Source organism: Rhinolophus sinicus, chromosome 1, assembly GCF_057876585.1.
Source record: "Rhinolophus sinicus isolate RSI-liver-muscle chromosome 1, RSI-T2T, whole genome shotgun sequence".
Lineage (NCBI taxonomy): Eukaryota > Metazoa > Chordata > Mammalia > Chiroptera > Rhinolophidae > Rhinolophus > Rhinolophus sinicus.
In genome coordinates, this window is record NC_142501.1 from 101333642 (window position 1) to 101355400 (window position 21759).

The following is a 21759-nucleotide window of genomic DNA, read 5'->3' on the forward strand; positions in this document are numbered from 1 at the left end:
GATGTCAGGAGGCGGGGCCTCGGGAGGTGATGAGGTCACAAGGGTGGAGCCGCCATGATGGAATTAGTGTCCTTATAAAGGAGACCCAGAGGGCCCCCTTGTCCCTCTCTCCAGGTGAGGTCACAGGAGAAGATGCTGTCTGTGAACTTGGAAGCAGGTCCTTACCAGATACCAGACCTGCTGGGGCCTTGATCTCAGACTTCCGGCCTCCAAACTGATCTGTCAGTGACTCAGCCCCTACCTGGGGTGTCTGTTACAGCAGCCTGAGCTAAGACACCCCAAATGTTTTCCTAGAAAATGTCATCACATGGGATGGGTGTGTGACACGGTGTGTTCATACATGTGGGCATGCGTGTGTGGGGGGGTGACATGTGTGCACCTTGTAGATTGCCTGCTGCAGCTACAGTCACCAAGGGACAGGCAGGTGTTCCCTGGAGGGAGACCTGAGCATCATGAGGGAGAGTCTGGAATTTCAGCCTCCGACTGGCCTGTGTGGCCACATTGCTGGCGCTCAGAGGACACTGCCCATATGAGTAAAACCTGTGCTGTCAGGGCAGCCTGTCCGCCACATGCAGGGGGTCTGCTGGGATGCAGGGAAAACTAGGGGAGCTGGCCTAGGTCACCAGACCAAACTGGCGTCCATAGCCAGTGTCTCTGGGACTGGCCACTCACCTGAGGTGCAGCTCCAGCTGCGCGTACAGGAAGTGGAGTAGTGCCCTTCGTGCCACCGTCTCCGCATGGCAGTCGTTGACCACCAGCCCCTGGTCATTGAGGTACTCGCCGCTGATGCACTTGGTCCCCGAGGACAGGACGATAACCTGTGCTTGCCTGACATCCAGGCCTGGGGGACAGAGAAGATGTCATAACAGCACCCTCCCTGAGGGGCGACTGCTTTCCTCTCTACCTGCCTCATCCCGCAAAAGCCCGCTGTCCCAGCCTCCCCGTTCTCCCACCCACAAGCCTCCACGTTTACTCAGGCTGGCGAGCACCACATGGCTGCTGTGACGGGGCTTTGTGGAGGCAGAGCGAGTGCTCGGGTGGGCCACAGCCACCTTGTTTCAGGTGGTACAGCCAGTGGGAGCGCTCCTTCCCAGACTACTCAAAACCCCAGTGTGTCTCTATTTGACAAGCACATTTGTATAGCAGAGTCCTGAAAACAGAAGGTGTGGTGGACACCGTGAGGTGCCCTGTCACCAAAGAAGTGACAGAGGGCCTCTGCCACCTACAACCTGGAGGGAGAGCAAGCAGGGGGGCTGCTGGTGTTCAGGCTTCAATGCCAGAGTGCAGAGGCCCTGGCCGATTGCGCCATCATTACCCAGACAGACCTCAGAAATTCTGCTACCACCTCCCCCTGGTCCGGCGGGGTGAGAATTACATCTTGATTCAAAGATTTGCTGATGGGAACATGTGGTGCCTAGGAGGGGGGTGGAGGCCATGGCAAGTGTGGGCTGTGCAAGAACAGGACTCTGTCCACACGGTGGCCCCCCCGCCCCCGCACTGTCAGCCTTTGCCTCGGAGGCAGCCCAGGGCTCCAGGCAAGATTCCTGTGCAAATTCAAGACCCACAGGCCATGCGCTCACTTTGCCTTCCTGAGTGGAACCTGCTGTCCCTTAGAGCCACCAGGACCTGGTGATGAACTGAAACAGGTGCCTGAGTCCCCAAACGTGCATCTCTAAGTCACCTGGGACCTGGCCAGTGATTCCTACTAAGAGTCACTGCTTTTCTAATTTCCTTCTTGGGGCTTCGCTTGGACCGAACAAACCTCTGACTGTGGAAGTCAAAGCTCATCATCCCGAGGAGTTGGAAGTGCGAGTGTCACACGCTCAGCCATCTGTGCCCCAAGAGCACTCGTGATAAGTGTGGCGGGCCTTGAGGGCCACATGGAGAGGCCATCAAGGCTAGCTGACCACCATGCGAGTCACAACAGGATGCTGGGCCCAGCGTGTCCCCTCCCAGAAGTGCAGGGATGTCTGGTGGGTCCCGCACAGACATGGGGGTCCTGCTGAGGCTGTGGCACACGCTCTCCAGGGCCCCTGTCTGGGCCTGGCCTGCCTTTGGGGCTGCGTTTCAGGAGTGATGTCTGAGCTATGGAGTTTCTGCTTCCAAAACTCTCGCTTCCTCCTGAGGACAGTGCCTGATGCGCGTCACCAACAGCCATGAATGGCGCTGAGTTCTCTGATTCAACCCACACGCTTTCCATTTCCCCTAAAGAGCCACAGGACAGATGGGAGACAAGCCGCAGGGGAGACTGCCTCCTGTTCCATCGTGCTTTCTGTCTCTGGAGGTTGCGAGCCCTTACAGCTCCGCGGGAGGCATAGATAGGCAGCCCTCCCATTGCCATCTCATCTCCGCTTCCCCTCTTAGGGGTGGGCCCAGCTGTTTCCTGGGCCCTGCACACCAGGCTGGGCATGCTTTGCGGGTTTATGCTGACAACTAGGAAACAAGGCTTCTGTCTGCTGGCGGCTGTCACATGTGACCAACGGAGAAAGTGCAGTCAGCTCCACGAGGACCGGCCTCAGGAGAACTTGTGGAGCACCCCGACTGTTGTTACTTTTAATGCTCTTTACATATGGTAAGAGAAGGGTTTTGAGGTCAGAGTCACAAAGAGGGCAATTTTCTGACCCTCTCTGAGCCCAGGCTCCCAGCTGCAGGATGGGGGCCATGTTGGCTGCTGCCTGGGGACCCCCTGCCACCGCTATCTTGGCCTCAGCATGTTTTCCCTTTTCCCGCCTAAGACGGGCTCACGAGCCCTCCATGCCTGGCAGATGCCACGACTTACTCTTCACAGGACTGTGCTCATTTTGACCAGTCAAATGAATCTCATCAACAAAAAGGATATTCTTTGCAGGAATGGAAACAAAACAAACCCAAAGGGGCCTCAAGTGCCATATCTTTGAAGTGTGATTTATTGGGAGAGTTTTCTCAGGAGAAACTTGGAAAACATTCATGGAAACAGGCTAGGATGGGGCACCAAGCCAGGCAAAGAGGAGGTGTCACTTGCATGTGGTCTCAGCCTGATCTGATAGAAAACTGTTGTGCAGCGTGCCACGGAATCAACCTGCTGTGCAGGAAGGTGCTGAGCCACTCCCACCCGCTCGCTGGGGGCAGGGTCCCAGGCCCAGTGAGGGGCCAGGTATGGTGCCAGCAAGTCGGTGGAGAAGCAGGACTGAGTACCTCTCTCTCTATTCCTATAAAATGGCCATTGAGAGCAAAGCTAGTGCACTGAAGGCCTACGTGAGCAAAGGTCCCAGAAAATCTGAACGTACTGCTATCTGCGGAATAAATAGAAAAGGTGATCAGAGCTCCCCGCCAAGCACCAAGCCCAGTTAGTGTTGGGGGAAATTAACACCACTCTTTAAGCAGCAGACAATTTCATGGCTACTGGAGGTGTTGCAGAGCACACAAAGATAAGGAAAACCTTCCCGTTGTTCTTATTGTTAAATGCCTACATTAGCGATCTACCCACTTAACCAAGACTAGATAAGAAAGAAAACAACAGATGTCCTTAGTAATGGGTATGAAAATTCTAACTAAAATACTAACCACCGATCATCAGAGGAAAAAAGCAATATAGTCATCACTGCAAGATGGGTTTATTCCAGAAATGCAAAGGTGGGTTACATTTAAAAAATTAAAATGCAATACGGAACCTGATTATAACCACAGACACCAAGAAGGCATCTGACAAAATCCAAAAACCACTTTTTCTTTTTAAGGAGAGTGCAGGTCACAGTGGCCCATGCGGGCATCGAACTGGCAACTTATTGTTATCAGCGTCACGCTCTAACCAACTGAGCTAATTGGCCATCTCCCCAACTTTTAATAAAAATTCAATATGTAGAATAGATGGATTTTCCCAATGTGATTGTATATACAGAGGGTGCCCCCAAAAATGTATACATATTTTAAGAAAGGAGAACTGTATTAAAATTATAATAATATATACTGATAACAAAAGATGAATATAAGTCACGTTTGACTTCTGCAGTTACAAGAGGTGCTCAAAGTGGTTACCATCAGCGTCCAGACACTTCTGATTACGGCAAACTACTGCTTGAGCAATGTTGACCAAAGTGTCCACTTGTATACGTTTTTTTGGATCCCCTGTACACCACCCCCATCATGCTTGATGGGAAACCTAGAGGAATTTTTACTGCACCTAGGACCACAACAAGAATGTCCACTCTAAGTCTATTATTTAACATCTGCTGAAGCTATCAGCCAACACAAAAAGAGAACTTAGGTATGATAATTGGTAAGGAGCAGGTCATACCATCACTGTTTGAACACGTTGTGGTTGTATACGTGGAAACCTCTAGAGAACCCAGTTGAAATACAGGTATAAACAGTAAGCGAGTTGATCAGGTGATAGGGTACAAGTTAATATACAGAAATCAATAGCTTTCATATTACGCACACAACTAGTGAGAAATGAGTCCATTTATGATAGCAGCAAACAAGATAATAGGCATGAGTTTTAACAAGACATGAGCAAGAGCCATAATGAATAAAACATTAAAACCCGACTGAGAGACACCAAGAAAATCCAAACAGAAGATGTGCCACGTTGCTGGTTGCGAAGACTCAATGTCTTGCATCTTCTTTAAAGAGAAGGTTAACGACATTTCCATAGGAAGAGCACTAGAGCTTAGTTTATGACAGACAACCTGGTTCAAAAGCATAGTTTTGTGATTTCTGAATCACACAAGCGGAGTGTAATGGTTCACCCAGGAAATTCTGAAGAAGAGAACTGATTCTAGGAGGCCAGCCCTAGTGATACCAGCTCAGGGACAAATCACCTGTACCGATGCATGAAGTCGACAAGTGGAATGAAACAGCGAGTCCAGAGATTGACCTGAAGTCATGCAGGAATTTAGTGTGGGGTAAAGATAATAACATCTCACCCTGAGGGGCAGACACATCATTCCATTAATGACGTCCAGTAATGGAAGAGCTATCTGAAAATGAAGTTGCATCTTACCTTACACCACATACCAGGGTAAAGTCCAGTGGATCAAAAGTTTAGATGCAAAACATGAAGCAGCGCACATGGATGTTTATGGTCGCTTTGTTCATAATCACCTAAACTGGGAAGCAACCAAGCTGCCCTGCAGCAGGTGACAGATAAGCAGGCTTGTTCTGTAGGTGGAGATCCCCATGTGGCCTGACGGGAGTGAGGGACAGTGAGTCTGCTGTGTCACGCAGAGACAGGACACATGCCTCACCTCACATGCCACACGGCTCAGAGACAGTGCCAAGGCTGACACGGACACACAATCACTCAGTGACCCTGACCCCACGTGAGGGGCTGACTGGTGGCTGTGCCTCCCACGGAACCAAGATTCCACCAAACTTGATGAGCTGCAGGTGAGGCGAGAGGTGAACGTGGGGAGGAAACAACAGAGCCTTGAGGTGCTGTGGGGGACATGATGGCTTTCCCAGGGTCTCTGGGCGGCCCCCCATGGACACAGTGAGTTGCATGGCTAAGCCCCCTGTAGGAGGTGGTGAGGTGGGGGTGGGAACCACACATTAACAATCACGTTTCAGCTGTTGGGCTGATTTGTCTATGTGACAACAATGCGTCTGGTGTACATTCCTAAATAAATTAACTCAACTTTTCCAAATTTAACTTTCTGGGCTCAGGGACTGGGCAGACCCACTGTACACACAACCTTTCTCTTGCCCCCTGGATCTTTCTCCTCTCTTCCCATCAGAGCTGACAAGGAACTTGTTGGTCAGTATGAGATGTCGGTGACCAAGAGGCGTGAGGCTAGAATGAGGCCCGAGACACTCCTACCACAGTTCCTGAGCACCATGGCCTAGCCCTCCTCCCTCATCTGCTTCTGTGGGGAGAGAGCAGAAAAGTCTGCTAAGTTTGCAGGACACCTCCTCCCTCTCCCTGCGCTGAAGGGGCCGATGGTGGGACACGCAGCAGTGTGGGACAGGACGAGGGAAACTGGGAGAAGTGCAGACACTGAAACCACTAGGGGCCTGACCTGAGCCAGCAGCTCTGTTATGTGACACTGAGAAGATCGGGCCTTGTTTGCCACGCTGCTGATCACGGTCTCATTTCCCACAGTCAGGTGTGGCCCTAGTGATACAGCTTGAGAATACATGAACTCCAGGGTGGTGTAAGGTGGCTTTAGAGACAAAAGGTGGCCAGGTTGGCTTGCAAGGCGGCTACCAGTTGTCCTAAACACCAGCTCTGTGAGGGTCTCACTGGATACAAACATGGTGACGTCACACTTAGCATCCTACCCCCAAGGAAGTAAGATGACAGGGACCCTGCTGTTGGAGGACTGTCTTCCCATTTGGACGCCGTTGTGCACTTCGCCCCACTGAGAACCCGTTCTTCTAGATCAAAGGGACACGGATGCGAGCGCTGACGGGAGTGGCTGGGTGGCCAACAGGATGCCTGGCTGGAACTAGACACAGAAGCCATGAGTGAGAAGCAGAACACACATGTGTCCCAGGAGCTGAAGGCCGTTTTTGTAAGTGGCCACTTGATTTCCCCATTTGTCAGGATGAGGGCGTGGGACGTGTTTGAAGGGCTCAAAGGGGGACTCTGAGCAGCGCACGGATCCCATCTCTCTGACGGGCACCTCTGTTGATCTCATATTGAGTTCTTTCTTTTCTTTGTGTGAGTTACTTTGGGCTCAAAAGGCTGGTGACCATCTGTTTGGCGTGTTCAAAAAGCTTTAGTCAATGGCCAGTGGCACAGGGAGGCGCTGCCGTGAGACGGTGTGGTGGCTGGCCCTGCTCCTTCCTCATCCTTCCCCCTCCTGACTCGTCAGACCACTGGCTCATCCTCTTAGTGGCCTGTCTTCAGGAACTCCACAGGCTGTCTCCACCCCTGCAGTGTGACTGTCCTCCTTCCTCACCTGGGCGGCACCCTCTCCCCGGTCATCAGCACAGGTGACAGTCCCCTTCCCCAGGCTCTTGCTGGAGGCCTTCCAAAGCCCATCACAGTGTGAGTTATAACAGGAAAGTAAAATTCAGCAATTTATTCTTCAATGTTCATAAACTACTAATTAGTGAAGCTTTACCTCATAAAGTCTCACTTTCCTATACGTTTAGTTCGTAGAGGCACTGCTGCACACAAAGCAGTGTATTCACGGGCACTTTTTTTTCCTTTGTAAATCTTATTGGGGAACATGGGGGAACAGTGTGTTTCTCCAGGGCCCATCAGCTCCAAGTCAAGTTGTTGTCCTTCAATCTGTAGCTGCAGGGGGTGCAGCCCACCATTCCATGCGGGAATTGAACTGGCTCGCGCTCCAACCAACTGAGCCATCCAGCCTCCCTTATATTTTTTATTACTGGAAAAATTACCTTATTTCCAACTTTAAGTTATCTTAGGTAAGCAGTGTTTTCAAAATTTATTTGGAGTGTCCTATTGTGACTAAGAACATGCTTGCAAAACAATTGTTGTTTTAAATAATCATTTATGGTAATTTCAACATAAACAGTGAACCTGCAACATAAACAGTGAATAAAAAAACACTTTTACTCTCATTAACTTTTTGGTCAAAGGCGTATAGAATTAAACTAAAAGTTTATGATTTTACTTTAAGGGTAAAAGAATGTCCACTGCAGGAGAAAATATTTTAAAACAATGGACTAAAAGCTGAAGACGTATTCTTTGAGGACAATGCTGAGGAATGAGGAAGTCACGAAGGAGGTGCTCGTACACGTTTGCACAAGATGAAGTTCCACTTCCAAGGGAGAACAGTGCGCCAATATTCTATTCATGCAAGTTAGGAAACAGAACCACATAAACTCTTCTGTCCTTTCAGGGAAGTTCTGCAACTTCTGCTCCTTGTTCTACCCAACACTCCGCTCCCTGTCTCTCTGAATTGCCTTCGTGAGATGACGTTTCTCTTTTGGGGGGTTAACGTATACCGGGCTGGCCTCACTTTTGTCCTGGGCCAGCAGCACTGCAGCCCCGGGGGCCGCTTCCAGCTTGCATGCGACATGCAGGCCCACACGACCTGCTTCTGCGAGAGGCAGCCCAGATCTGCTGCTGTTCTGCTCCACAGCGGCTCCTGAGCAATTCAGGTAGAAGCAGCCGGGCCAAGCCTTTCCACTTAGCCTGTCTTCAGTGTGTGTGTGTGTGTGTGTGTGTGTGTGTAATTGAAGGGTACAGCACATTGGTTTTCATTCCTTCTTTACTGTTATTAAAGTTTACCCTTTGACATCTATGAGTGCCTCTCAACAGGGCTATTAAAAGCGTTTTTAGTGTATCAGTCTTTGTTGTGTGACACTGTTCTGAACCTTCTCTCACATCTCTGCTTCCAACCACTAAGTTCTAGGAATGCCCCCAGACATTGAAAGCACTAAACACCTCCACACATTTCCAAGCCCTCTAGGAGGACGGTACAGTCCTGTGTCTATGTTTCCTTTTAGTCCAAGGGAACTTTTTGAGTTTCCCCAAAGCGTGGAAAGATATTGGACAATGACAGCCCCAGAGCTGGGAAAATACTGAAAAACTGCTCAGCAGATCACGCTGACGTGTGCTTTTGGGGTTGGGAATATATTGCACAAGAAAGAGGACGCGCTGTTTGGAGTCTTTCCTTCCCTGCCTCGCTCCTTCACATTCATGGGTGTGACCGACTTCATTTAAACTACATTATCCTGGGATCTGTGGCAGAAAATCCGTGATACTCCAAATTTTAAAACTTGCTAATATTTTGTTTCTCTGATCCTACAACTCTGTGCACATAACCCACATTTTCCATGTTGGATTTACATTGTCCTTTATGACCCATTCATTCCCCTAAGGATGGAAGGCCCCTGCAGGCAGGCGCGTGGTCTGGTTTGTTCTCTGTGCTGTCCCAGATGTAGGCCACGCACTGGTGCCTCAGTGAAGAGTGTATGAACAGGAGGGCAGAGTTACTGACGATAGCACTTATGTGGCACTCATTATGGGCTGGCATCTTCCTAAGTGCTGTATCTCCATGAATGCTTTAACCTTCCAATGACCCGCCTGCCTACTATTGTCCCCAGTCCCAGAGAGGCTGATTGGCCCGTGGAGCTGGGACCCAAACCTAAGCCCGGGCTCTTTGCCTGAGCCAGCCCTCACTGTTTCCCGGGTGGGCACGTCTGGAGGTGGGACTGTGTCTTTTCTTGGCACCCCTGATGCATGCAGAATGGTGCCCAGCCTGTGGCTGCATCCAATTAATATCTGCTGGGGGCTGGACAGGAGCAGGGCCGCATCTGGCAGTGTGCTTCTGATGGAGGGGAATAGGGCATGTACCCCAAGGAGGCAGGCTCATCAAATGTGTAAAAGGAGGCTGAGTGTCATGGCTTAGGCGCACGTGTGCCACCATGTCACTGACGAAACGGAATTACCTTTGACTTAGAGCAGGGGCCTAATGAAGTGACTTTACCTTTCAAAGCATTTCATAGATTTTATCCCACTCACCAAGTGTCACTGTGAAGAAGCATTTTTACTTCCAATTTAAAAGGTGCCCCAAATGGAAAGTTTCTGTGATTGAGAAAGGACTTCTGTCTGTGAGCAGTGCGGATGGAGGGTCCTGGCAGGAAGCGGTGAGTTTAGTCTCCTGTGATAGATTCTTGGAGGGGGGTGTCTGCACCCCAGCGGGAAGAGTTTGGGACTCTCATGTGAACTGGATTCTCAGGACACATGGTGCTTCTGTGTCCAGAGGAAACGCATGGGGAGGGAAAGGAAGAGATGGAGGAGGAGGAAGCCTGGCCCAGCAGCCTGCCTGACCTCGGGCGCCAGCTGATTCAGGTACCGCCAGTGTTGCCCACTCTTGACAATGAGATGGGGAAAGTGCCTGATAGCAAGGGGACCGGCCAGGGCCTTAGTTCACCTTTCTTCATGGAAACTGAGAGAAGCTTGTGCAGAGATGGCTCTTAGAACTATGATTTTGCTGGTCAGGTCATACACTTTGTTACTCATCCCTCTGTGTCCTACTTTTATTTTCCTCTGCATTTCTGTGATGGAAGGGGGCATCTTTGGCTCCCAAGGCCAATACTGACTTCCCTCTTCTGATGAGATTCCCACAGGAAAACAAGAGACCTTACCTTTGGTCATGACGATCCCCGCCAGTGCTCTGTGGCGGGCATGCACAGACGACGTCAGGCCCACGGTCAGCTCGCGGAACTTCTGCGTGACCAGCTGGGACACGGAGTCAGCGAATTCCTGCAAGACAAGCACCAGGCCTCTTTGGTGCTGAGTGCTCGGCGCTCACGCCCTCCCTTCCTTCTCAAAGCCATGTCCCCACGCGCAGTGCCTGGAGGTCGCCCTGCACACAGAGCCCCCACTTCACGCACTGTCCCCCCCCAGGCCTCGGGAAAGAGTCAGACGTTGTATCAGATGGGCTGTGGGTCCTGACTCTGAGGAATCAGTCCCAGCTTGGCCGCCTGGGAATGAGGCTGCCTTCACTTGAGCAGTCCCTTTGTAAGACAACGTGTCTGCATCCTCCCTCTCCCTGCCTCTCCAGGAGCAAGCTCCTCGCTGTCCTGAGGGGAGCCTGGGCACCTGCACTCTGGACAGTTGGCTCCCACATTCTCCCCAGTACTGCTGAGCCAGTTTCTAAGTACCCCACTCGTACCAGGGACTGTCCTGGCTGAACTGCTTCCTGTCACTCACTCAAAACCTCTTCCCTTCATGTTTCTGTACGCGGGCCGGTGCACACACGTGCACACATAGGGAGGCGTACACACACATGCACACACAGAAACATACATGCATGTACACACAACACAATACATACCCACACATATGCACATACACACATTCAGACAGTGCATCCACATGTCTGCACACATGCAACACACATGGAACACACATAAACACACACACACACCCCAACTTGATATAACCCCCATTACTGAGTTGCCCTAACGTGCCTCTGTCTGTCTGTTAAAGCAGCATGTAGGACATCACAAGGCTGGTGTGGCCCAGGGCATGTGGCTTTGCCGCCTACCTTCCTCTGTGACACTTGCCCTCTGACTGACAGCAGGGAGCCAGGGTCAGCACACCTCTTCCGAGTGCCTGTCGGATTTGGGGCCTGGCCCTGCACTGCTATGGCTATTCCAGGAACCCCACAGGTGACAATGCCATGCCATTGTGGCTTCCCTGAGGGGTATGATGCCAGATCACCTCCTGGAGGTGACGATTAAGGCCTGGCTGGCTGGAGGCAGTGGGCCACCTGTCTGGGCATGGCTGTGTATAGAACGTGTGTCCTGGGGCCTCCCTGGCTCAGCCCTGACAGAAGCCCAGCCAAGTGGCCAGATGCCTCCCCTTGGGGCAGGAGCCACAGAGTCACGGCATTTTAGCGATGAATCCTGGAGGCGGTCTTACCCTTTTGTGTCCTCAAAACTGAGGTCCAGAGAGGGTGGGCACATAGTCCTGGGCACCTGTGAGTGTCTGCTGGACAGATGACCACAACCTAGGCAGCTTAGAAAACGGGAACTTATTATGTCACAGTCTGGAGGCCACAAGTCCAAAATCCACGTGTCAGAGGGCCATGGTCCCTCGGGACCTCCAGAGGTGGGTCCTTCCTGCCTCGTCCATCTTCTGGGGCTCCAGGCAGCCCTGGCTGGTGGCTGCATCCCTCCCATCTCTGCCTCTATCTTCATGTGGCTTCTCCTCTGTGCCAGTCCTTTTCTGTCTCTTCCAAGGACACTGTCTCTGGACGTAGGTCCCCCTAGATAACCTGGGATGATCCCTGAGTTCAGATCCTTTGTCATCACATCTGCAAAGACCCAGTTCCGGTTCTAGGCATGGGACGTGGACATGTATTTTGGGGCCACATTCAGCTATTTTTGCCTTGCTGTTTATTCCCACCCTGTGCTATAACAGACAGGATGGTGTCTGGTTTTCTCAGTGAATTTAGGTAATTGTTCTATTTCTTGGAAGAGCCTGACTTCTTAATTTGAGTGGGAAGGTGAATCAGCCTTCTCTGGGCATCCAAACCATGACCTCAGACATCATGACGTCACAGTGCCCTCGGAGCCCCAGCACAAAGCGTTGGCCTTATCCTTCCATCATAAGGATGGGCCCCTGACAAAATAGTAAGTCATCCTTCTGATTGGGAGGCCAGTGCAGGAAGCAAAGGACTGAGGGCAGCGCTGAGGGTGGGGCTGGAGCGGCCAGGGTTCCCTGAGAGCCAGGCGGCCTGGGAAGCCCCCACAGATGGCCTCCCGGCAGCTGCTCTCCAGAGTCAGATTCCAGCAGCTGCCTGGGTGTTCACCTCGCCTCCCGAGACTTAAGAGCCTTAAGGGCAGAGAGCACATCTTTGGGCTCCAATTTCATCTCAAGGTTCTGAGTGTCTGCCCCACATGCTGTGACCACAAGGCGCTGCTCCCAGCATGCCTCTCAGTGGGCTTTTCCTTCTGTTTCCAATGGGATTTTCGAATGTGCCAGAAGTGATGAGATTGCCAACCCAGGGAACAGGTAGTTACTTTGTGTCTGCCTGACAGGGCCCAGCAAGGCTCTCAGAACAGGATATCCCAAACCATTGAGGATAACAGAAAACCCACAGAAATGCCCTTTGTTAGGAAGTGCAGGACCACTCTCCATTACTTAGAGATGCAAAATGGACTTATGATGCCAGTGGCGTGACCACACGATCCCACTGACTCCTGACAAGGAAGCCACTAATGCCACGTCCAACTATTGGAGGAGTGTCACCAAAATCGTGCAGCAGGGACGGTGGCAGGAGAGGGATAAGCACAGAGCCTGATGCCATCCTTGCTTCACGTCCACCAACTGGACAGCCCGGATCCACCGGGCAGCCGACAGACAGGGAGACGCAGCTGGGGGTGGGTGCGTGGCAGGGGCTGCCCAGCAGCCACCCCGGGGCCCTGGATTCTCCCCGTGCTTGGCGTCCATTCTGCACTACTGAGCCCCGAGCCTCAGCCATCCCCTAGAGGAGCCATTTCAGGAAACGCTGGGGCAGAACCCACAGTAATGTAGTTGAAGTCCGGCATTTTCACAGATGAGGCCTTCCTCCATTCACTTGGGGTGGCAAGGTGTGTAGGCCCACGGGACTCTGGGTGGTGTGGGGACAGAGCCAGGGGAGCGGTTTCCAGGCTCTCGGACTCACATGGAAAGGTGCTGGCTCGGGTAGCAGATGGCCATCTGCTGTGACTAGTTGGCCATCGGCTGTTACCGGTTAGCCATTAGCCACTGATATAACTGCCGTGGCCGCGCTAGCAGGCGGTGGAGTGTGGGTTGTGGACAGTGTGGCTCCTGTTTCCTGTGTCTCCAACCCAGCGGCCGGCAAGACCATAGTGGTATGACTCCCCTATCTCTGGCTCCGTGGGTGTTCCTTTTTGGCCTCACCATGTCCTGTGTTCCTATGTGGGGAGCAGGAGCTGAGACCCCGCCTGATACCCTGCATGACAGTGGCCTGTGCTGTGCAAGCCATTCCTTGAGTGACAGTGCCGGGGACCTCTGCTCAGCAGCAGCAGCCTCCACTCAACACGTGACTGTGACCCTGCTCCACCCCCTGCCTCTACCCAACTTGCTGAGAGGTCCCCAGCTGAGAGCCCAGTGCCTGTGGGGAGAGATCCACGCACAGTGCAGCCCCTGACCAGGTCAAGGTCGATGGTTAGAGCGCCCCTCCCGGCAGGGCAGGGACACTCACCCATCCCAGGGTGTACGGTGGGGGCCCCCAGCCTCATTGGGCAGCTCCCTTGCACAGTTCTATTGCCAGTTAAAACAGTTCTTCATATGCACATCGCCATTATTCGGGCTTCATGTAAGGAAGTTTTCGTTTTTTAGTTTGTCCGTGTTTGGTGGATTGAAATATGCAATAGGAAGTACAGATGAGGCAGCAGATGCTGACTGGACTTTGTGCCAGTGAAGTCACATAGCTGCGCTTGTTCTGAGGGCCTGTCTACACCCCTGCAAGGCTGTGCCCACGAAAGGCACTGAGTGGTGGCTGGTGGGAAGGTGGGTGCCTCAGCTGGGCTGAGAGGTCGCTGAGTCATTCACGGGGGTGTCATCCCAGACTCCCATGTGCTTTCCCCAGGCATCCCCTCTGGCGGCGTCCTGCCCCTCCCTTCCAAACCAGGCATGAACCATAGTGGCCTTTTAAAAAACTTCTCCCTCCCTATATCTCTTTTTAGGAGTCCTCTGCATTTATGTTACACATGCTTCTCAATTAACATTTTATAAAGGTGAATATAAAAAGAAAAACAACAACAATTCGTTTAACTTCCCTTATGTTGGATGGTGGACTGTCCAGTTCAAACGTAGAGCTGTTTGGTTAGCTGGCCAATGCGGCCCTCTTTGGTATTTTGCCAGCATCACTTCCTAGCACTGCCTTGAAAAACCTCACTGCGGTTTTACAAGTTGGGATTTAATGGAATGTTTACGTACTGAACTAAGGAAGAACAATTATGCTGAATCGTCTCTATCAGAAGAAAGAGCATCTGTTACAGGGGCTCAGGGAGTCTTGAGGACATTTTTTGGTTTTTGATTTTGGAAGCGTCCAGAGAGGCTCAGCCTTCCAGGTTTCTGCTCTGCGGCCTCCGGTCTCCTCTAGGAAGCCGAGGCAGGCGCTCCCCCTGCAGGCCAGTGGGGAAGTGCTCGGCTTTAATTAAATCACACCCACGACTGCCGCTGCAAGTAGCGCCCCATAGCTGGCTTTGTGGGCGCATGACGTTGTCCTTGATGGCACAGGGCATCAGGAGAGGAGGCAGAGCTGGACGTCACGTTGGGAGACAAGTCGTTACTGATTTAACACCGGGGATTTTTTATGTTTTAATCACTGGGGATTTAATACAGACACCCAACTTGGGTTACTGCAAATCCAGCGAATCAGACCCTGAAATAATCTGCTTTGCTTCCGCACCTGGCACCTGGTCTATATTGTGCTCAAAAACTGTGTCTACAGTGCTCAAAAACAAGCTCGTGCCTCCGATTTTCATACGTTCAAATTCCAGGGTCCGTCCTAGGGCTGTGAGGATTTTGTCCAGTCTCCGAGGAGGGATAAGTGCAAACTACTCAACTTAAAGAGTATTTTTTGAGCATGTGGACCAAGCTGTACTGTATTGTCTAAATTAATGTGAGACATTTCTCTTGCCTGAGCGTAGAGACACCTCATAGTATGTTAGGAGCAACTGACGCCGTCAGTTTTGGGGCCTGTGTCCGGGGCCTGGCAGCAGTGGCCATGCTGCCTAGGAATGCTCTCCTGTCTCTGTCCACTGGATGTTCTGGGCAGTAGACAAGTAACCTCCTGTGTCTACAAAGTCCCACTTCAGGGCCCTGTGAAGGCTTCTCCATGATCGTGTGTTTCCTCCAACCCCAACAACTCTTACATGCTGTGTCCTTTTTGGTGCAACCTGAAAGAGTTGTTTTTCTTTCTGCTTTATATGCCGTGAATGTGCAATGTACTGTAGCCCCAGGGTGGACAAGGGGTCAGTATTTTTACTGACTCTATTGGTAATAGTAATTAGGGCCAATATAACTGCAAGATCATGACTTGTCAGACATGTTCTAAACGCTCTGCGTGTAACTGCAGTTTAGCCTCTCAAACTGCTTCCTGGTGAGGGGGCTCTCATAGCTCCATCCTATTAGGGGTCATGTGAATCAGTTACAGAGTAGGCAGCCTAGGATGTGTGTTTTCCATGTGGCCGGTGTTGGAGTTGTGTAGACATTTACAGGAGAGAGAGGTCACATCTGGGCTGTGCCTGGGGCGAAGCACTCAGGGAGAGCTGCCTGGAGGAGGAGCCAGGCTTGACCTGGGCCTGAGGCCTTCCATCAGCTACACTGGCAGGGAGTACAAGGGCAGGAAAGTCTTCGGAGTCACAACCTGAAGAAACTGAGGTGGGATAGTCTATTTCTGGGGTCAGGCGGTGAGTAGTTCTGTGTGGCCTGTGAGAAGGGCTTGGGCAGTGATGAGAGATTAAACTGTGAAGGCCCCAGGGAGATAGCAGAGGACCTGGATTCCCGCTGATTCCACAGCTGTCCCCTGACAGCATCCTTCGGCTCTGGCCCCAGGGACACAGCAGCACAGGAAGGAGGTGGAGGGTCATGCCCACAGCCTGAGGTAGACAGTAGGCAGGGCCAAGGGATGAATGACAGGCCTGCTTTGCAATACAGAAAAGACCTGCTCCAAAAATCCTGAATAATGAACCGAGGAGTCACTTGCAATGTAAATTCTTTGTTAAATATGGAAAAGAGATATCCAGCTGTCCTCATTATTGTGGTGATTAAGCAACTTAGAATATGCCTGCGTCTAAAGGGTCCCTTGCTAGCAGGAGAGGGTTCATGTGGTTCCCACGCCATTCCTGGCGTCCCTCAGCATTTGCACCAGGGGGACGTGGCCCCAGGGACAGCTCCTCCTCCTGGAAGCCTCCCGAGCTTCTCTCCCCGCTGCATGGAGCACACATGTGAGAGCTGCACGCTGATGCTGCTCATGCACAGTTTGGCAGCGGCCAGACGTTTGGAACAGAAACAATCAGAGAGAGAGGATTTGGCTTCTGCTGAGACAAGGCTGATAATCAGGTGCTTCTGTTCCAAAGGTTAAGTGGGGATGGTGGCCCCGTATTTAATGACCTGTGTGTTATTGTACTTAATGGAAAAGCAAAACCAAAATGCTACTTTAGCTTCCGCTTGTGGCCACACTCTGCCTGTTGGCCCCAATCACCATGGCAAATTACCAGCAGTACTCACATAGGAAAAATCAACTTCACATAGCAACTCTGGAAGGCTCGAGCCTCACTCATTTCCAACACTGATATTTCGAATGCCATAAATAAATAAAGTGTGTTCAAATTTGCAATGGCGGTCCTCAGGGTAAAGTTGACATTCAGCCAAAGTGGTAAGGATATTAAAATCGATAGATTATGAAGGAGAAATCCTTCAGTAAATATTTTCCTGTTGAAATCCTGTCTTTGGGTTTGTAATGCTGAAATATCAAAAAGGTTAGATTTGCATATGGGTGGGACAAGCAGAATTGGGAGCAGTGCCCAAGTAGCCTCTGCTGGTCCCTTCCTCAGACTTTGTTTTGCAGCCCCTGGTGGTGCTCTGAGGAGACAGGGAGGGGGGTCTGGGGGTTGGGGGCAGCCTGCCAGTGAGGGTCACCTGCCACACTTGTTGGAGTGTGTCCTCTGTAAAGCACGGCCACCCAGTGCCGCCCCTCCCGCAACTGGGAAGCCTGGAGAAATGCTGCGGGAAGCATCATCCAGCCACCAGACAGCAAGTTAAGGCCGCAAATAATCCCGGTGAACAGGAGACGACCCCCCGCCCCCCACCATCCTGACTTCCATCTCAACACCCTTTGTATTTCTGGGGGAAAGTCTGTCTCTAGGTCTTGGCCGCGACTCCTATTTGCTGGCAATGACAATGAAGCCTCATTCATTTCAAAGTCAGGCACTGGTGAAACCCAGCGTCCACCCAAATAATTCAAATGATCTGACTCTTCAATTATTCTATGTCTCAAACTACCCAGAGTCCAACAGATTTAGAGAAAGCATGAAAGATGAAATCCCTCATCATAACCATGGTGTCGTGGAAAAGCCCCCAGTTTGGAATCAGAAGAACCGGGCTTGACTTCCGCCCCATCTTCGCCTAGCGGTGTGACTGCCGATGGGCAGTAAGAATCTCTGGGCCGTGGTTTCCTCGCGTGTAAAAGAGGCAACATAGTAACTACCCCTGAAGTCCACGACTCTGCTTCTTGGCACAGAGACCTAGGGCATCACCACAGAGCGTTTCTGGATAACGTGTGTTCTTTAAAGGGGGAGAGCCTGCAGTGTCCTCAGAAGCTGTCACACCCATGGAGACCATGTAAAGGACATGGAGACAGCATCTGGGAAGGGCCTTGTTCCAGGAGCCAGGGCTCGGCGGTGCGACCAGACCTGTGTTTCGGGAGCGCTGATGGTGCCAGGACTGAGGGCAGCTCAGGCGACTCAGGGCCGAGTCCTGGCTTGGGTGTTTCAGCTGACGTGTCATGGACCTCGCGGCTGGGAGGCACTAGGCTGTGGCAGGTGGCGTTTCCCAAAGATGGCTGTGCCCGTGTCACCCACCCTCTGGCTCATCTCACCAGCAACCTCCAGGCTCCCCAGCTAGCAGCCAGCTCTGTGCCCTCTCTGTGGAGACTGTCCCAAACACAGAGCAAGGAGGAGCTGGTGGCAGGTGACTTCTGAGCACCCTACACGCCACACTCCTGTGCCTTGTGCCTCAGTGCTCCTTTAGGGACCCAGCCAGCAGCCAGCAGCCAGCACCAACCTCCTGCCCGGCCAGCCTTCTGGGGAGGGGGTCTTGGCCCCCGGCTGTGCTGCTCACCCAGCACCCTGTGGAGCAGAGGGGTGCGTCCCACAGAGCCCACCCAAATGGCAGGCACCTGAGCAAAATGAATGATCACGTTGTTTTAGCCACGGGGTTTTGGAGTAGTTTGTTGTACGACAGAAGTGACTAACACGGAGTGGAGACCCTGAGGAGTTTCTCAGCTGACGGCTGACAAACCGGCACTTTGAAGCCACGCAGGTCCAGATTCACATCCCGGCGTTGCTACTGAGCAGCGGTGTGATGTGAGCATCATTCAGGCCTCAGTTTCCTCATCTCCACAACAGGAGAGTTGCCTACATGGTTGGATTAGTACAGGTGAAATGAGATAGCAGGTGTAAGATGCCTCATGTGGTGCCCAGCGCTGCACTGCACACACCGTATCTAGGACTCAGGTAGTAACTGTTGTCATTATGATTGTCCAGACTTGTGCGGACACAAAGTTTCTTAGAAACAATGTAGAGATACTTTCCACTTAGTTACCTCATTAGGAAAATTGAAGTTTTCTCGGTAGTGAGCTGTTAAAGCCCATGTTTTGATCCAGTGAAGCAGGTGCATGCCGTGTTGAGGGGTGTGTACGGCAGCCGTTCTGGAAAGATTTCTGTGATGCTAAGAGCTCTCCTTGGTCCTCCCTCCCCCCTGCCGCCAGCTCCACCCTCAGCTTGATGGCTGCTCTCCTAGAGTGGTCTGTGAACAAGAACCCGAATAGTGAGGGACTTGGAAAGCTGCATGTGTGATGTTCAGTCCACACCCTGGGCACAGATGTGCGGCACATCTGGGATCTTAGGGAGAAATCACATGTCAACCGTCTCATGCAGTCATTTTTAGTGAAGACATTGTCAATTTTGGGCGATGAAACGCTCACAAGTCAAACTATTTGCTTGATCTTTTATCAACTTTAAATTTGTTATTTTTCAATTTAGTGTATTTTTCAAGACACTATATTTGGCAATGATGCATTCGAGCATTAAATAAATGTGGTTACGCTGACTCGCCTTACTGGCTGCTTGGCTGTCTATACTTGTTTCCTGACCCTCTGTCACGTGGGGTGACAGGAGGGGTCTCTGCTCCCGCTCCCCACATAAGAATGCAGGACACGGTGAGGCCAAAAAGGAACACCCACGGAGCCATAGGTAGGGGAGTCACACCACTATAGTCGCACTGGCAGCTGGGTTGGAGACACAGGAGGCAGGAGCCACATGATCTGCAACCCGCCGTCCGCTTGTCTCTGCCAACCAACCTCACTTGCTAGCTACAACCGGTTAGCCATTAGCCACTGATATAACTGCCGTGGCTAAGGTAGCAAGGTGCTGTAGTGGTGGTCTAGTTGTGGCGTGGTGGAGTGCTGATTGCCTCTCTGCTCTCCGGAATCTGCACTCCACCACGCCACCGCTATGCCAGCACTACAGCACCTTGCTAGCTTAGCCACGGCAGTTATATCAGTGGCCAATGGCTAACCGGTAACAGCCGATGGCCAACTAGTCACAGCTGATGGCCACCTACTACCCGAGTGAGCACCTTTCCACGTGAGGCTGAGAGCCTGGAAACTGCACTCCTGGCTCTGTCCCCACACCCGCCTTACTGGCTGCTTGGTTGTCTGCACAGTTTTTCAACTTCAGGTTGCCTCCTGTCTGGTTTCGCCCTCTGGCCACATTGTTTTGTGGCTGTGGTCGGAAACAGTAGCCTCATTAGCCGCCTGAGGACGAGAACTCCCTCCCCCTCAGTGTGGCAGTCGCGATGTCAGCTCAGGTCACAGTGTGGCCTTTCAGAGCGCACGGCTGCGGACGCCCCTGCAGGTGAGTTGAAACAGAACTGCTGTCAGAGCTGCGAATGTGGAAAGCTCCGCTGTGTCCACGTGGCCGGAGTGTTTCCAATGTCACTCCACATCTATACCTGTCCCTTGGGGAAGGGAATCGATCAGAATGTACTGAGCAAGACACTAATGAAAAACAGAGACGAAAACAGCCAGGCTTTCTTCATAGAAAAGGCCATAATACACAACAGGAAATACGAGATGTGGTGACAAGTGGCCGATGTTTCGCAGGACTAACTACGTCAGGTGCTCGATGCCCCATGCGCCTCGTGTCCTTGATCTACGTTGCCACCCTCAGGGGCAGGTGCTCTTACTACCAACTTGACTGGTGAACCAGGCGAGGCTGAGAGGGACCTGAAGTCAGGCCAGTCCCATGGCACGGGCTCAACCACCGTGGCCTCAGCAGAGACGCTGCGGGGAAGAGGGTGGGGGGCACCAAGCCGACTTACACTTTCAGACCAAGACGGCCCTGAGCCCAGTGAATGTCAATGGAGTCACACGGGTGGGAGGCGGGAAATCTGGAATTCTGCTTCTTACACAAACTTGGGTTTTATGATTGCCTTCAGTGCAGGAGTTTTGGGAGGAAATAACACCTAGTGATTAGAGGTAGACTTCCTGGGGCAGGAGGTGACTGCTCCTGGCAGGAGAGCCCCCGGGGACTGTCTCTGGGTCCACAGGCCCTTCCTGGTCCTTGGAATCAGAATGTCTGGCAGTACAGCTGTGCTGGCACTTCCCACAACTGCGCAGGCGAGTCTCATGTGCACGGAGTTTGACACCTCTGTGACAAAGACTCTCTCATTGACCAGACTCTACTCCAGCTCCCTTGAGCTGTCTTCTGGGCCTCTGTGTTTCTCTCTGCATTGTCCAGTTTTAGCAGGAATCCAGCCCCCACCCTCCATAGCTGACCAAATGCCTCATCCCTGACCACTCCCAAGTGATGTCTGATCACCTCACCTGTTTTTGGCAGGAGTCCTGGTTGGTGGGTTTAGCCAGAAGTGCCCCCCCCAACCCCGCCTGTAACCTTGATGTTCCTTTTAGTGATTTTTCTGCTCACCAAGCCCCACCTGCTCCTGGGTTTAGAGCACACTTCCCACGCTGTACTGAGCTGAGCTCAGTCTCTGCCCGCTGCAAATTCCACCATAGTGTCCTCCCCTTGAATCAATGCTTCCTTACTTCCTTTAACAAGTGTCACTGTAACACTGTCTATGAACTGGAGAGGATCTGATGGGCAGAGCAGTGACAGGACCTTTGTCTGTAAAAGCACAGAAGGAGGAAAGCCAAAGTCACAATCAGGGTGGCTGAGCTGGGGTGACCACGATGATTGTGACAGGCAGGCCAGTTGCCCCACCCATACCTCCTGGGGCCAGAGAACCGCAAGAGCAAGGAGCTGCACCCATGCTGATATATTAGTCCACCTTGTCATCTTCTCCTAGTTAGCCAGTCCCCCAAGTGGCTGCTGTCCTGCTTCCTTTCACCGGCTCCAGGGCTGGGCCCTTGGGTCCTTGTGGTGCTACTGTGTTACCCCACCAAATTCAGCCCCTCAGAGGATGCCCGCCGTCCTTACTCCTACCTCTGAAACCAGCTGGACCAATCCAGAAGCAGGACAGCAGGGTCCACTCTGTCGCCCCTGGGGCTGGGCTTTCAGCTGTGGGTGGTTTGCTGGACAAGACTTTGTCTGTGG

General features: G+C 52.1%; 1 protein-coding gene across 1 annotated transcript in view; it reads right to left on the reverse strand.

The window, feature by feature from the left end:
* The window catches only part of ADARB2 (adenosine deaminase RNA specific B2 (inactive)), a 393920-nt gene that overhangs the window by 44683 nt on the left and 327478 nt on the right, over positions 1-21759 (reverse strand). The window contains exons 4-5 of the mRNA XM_019716542.3: positions 10048-10165; positions 673-841 (exon numbers count right to left, since the gene is read on the reverse strand). Coding sequence (XP_019572101.2) covers positions 673-841; positions 10048-10165 — 287 coding nt within the window. The remainder of the gene's footprint in view (positions 1-672; positions 842-10047; positions 10166-21759) is intronic.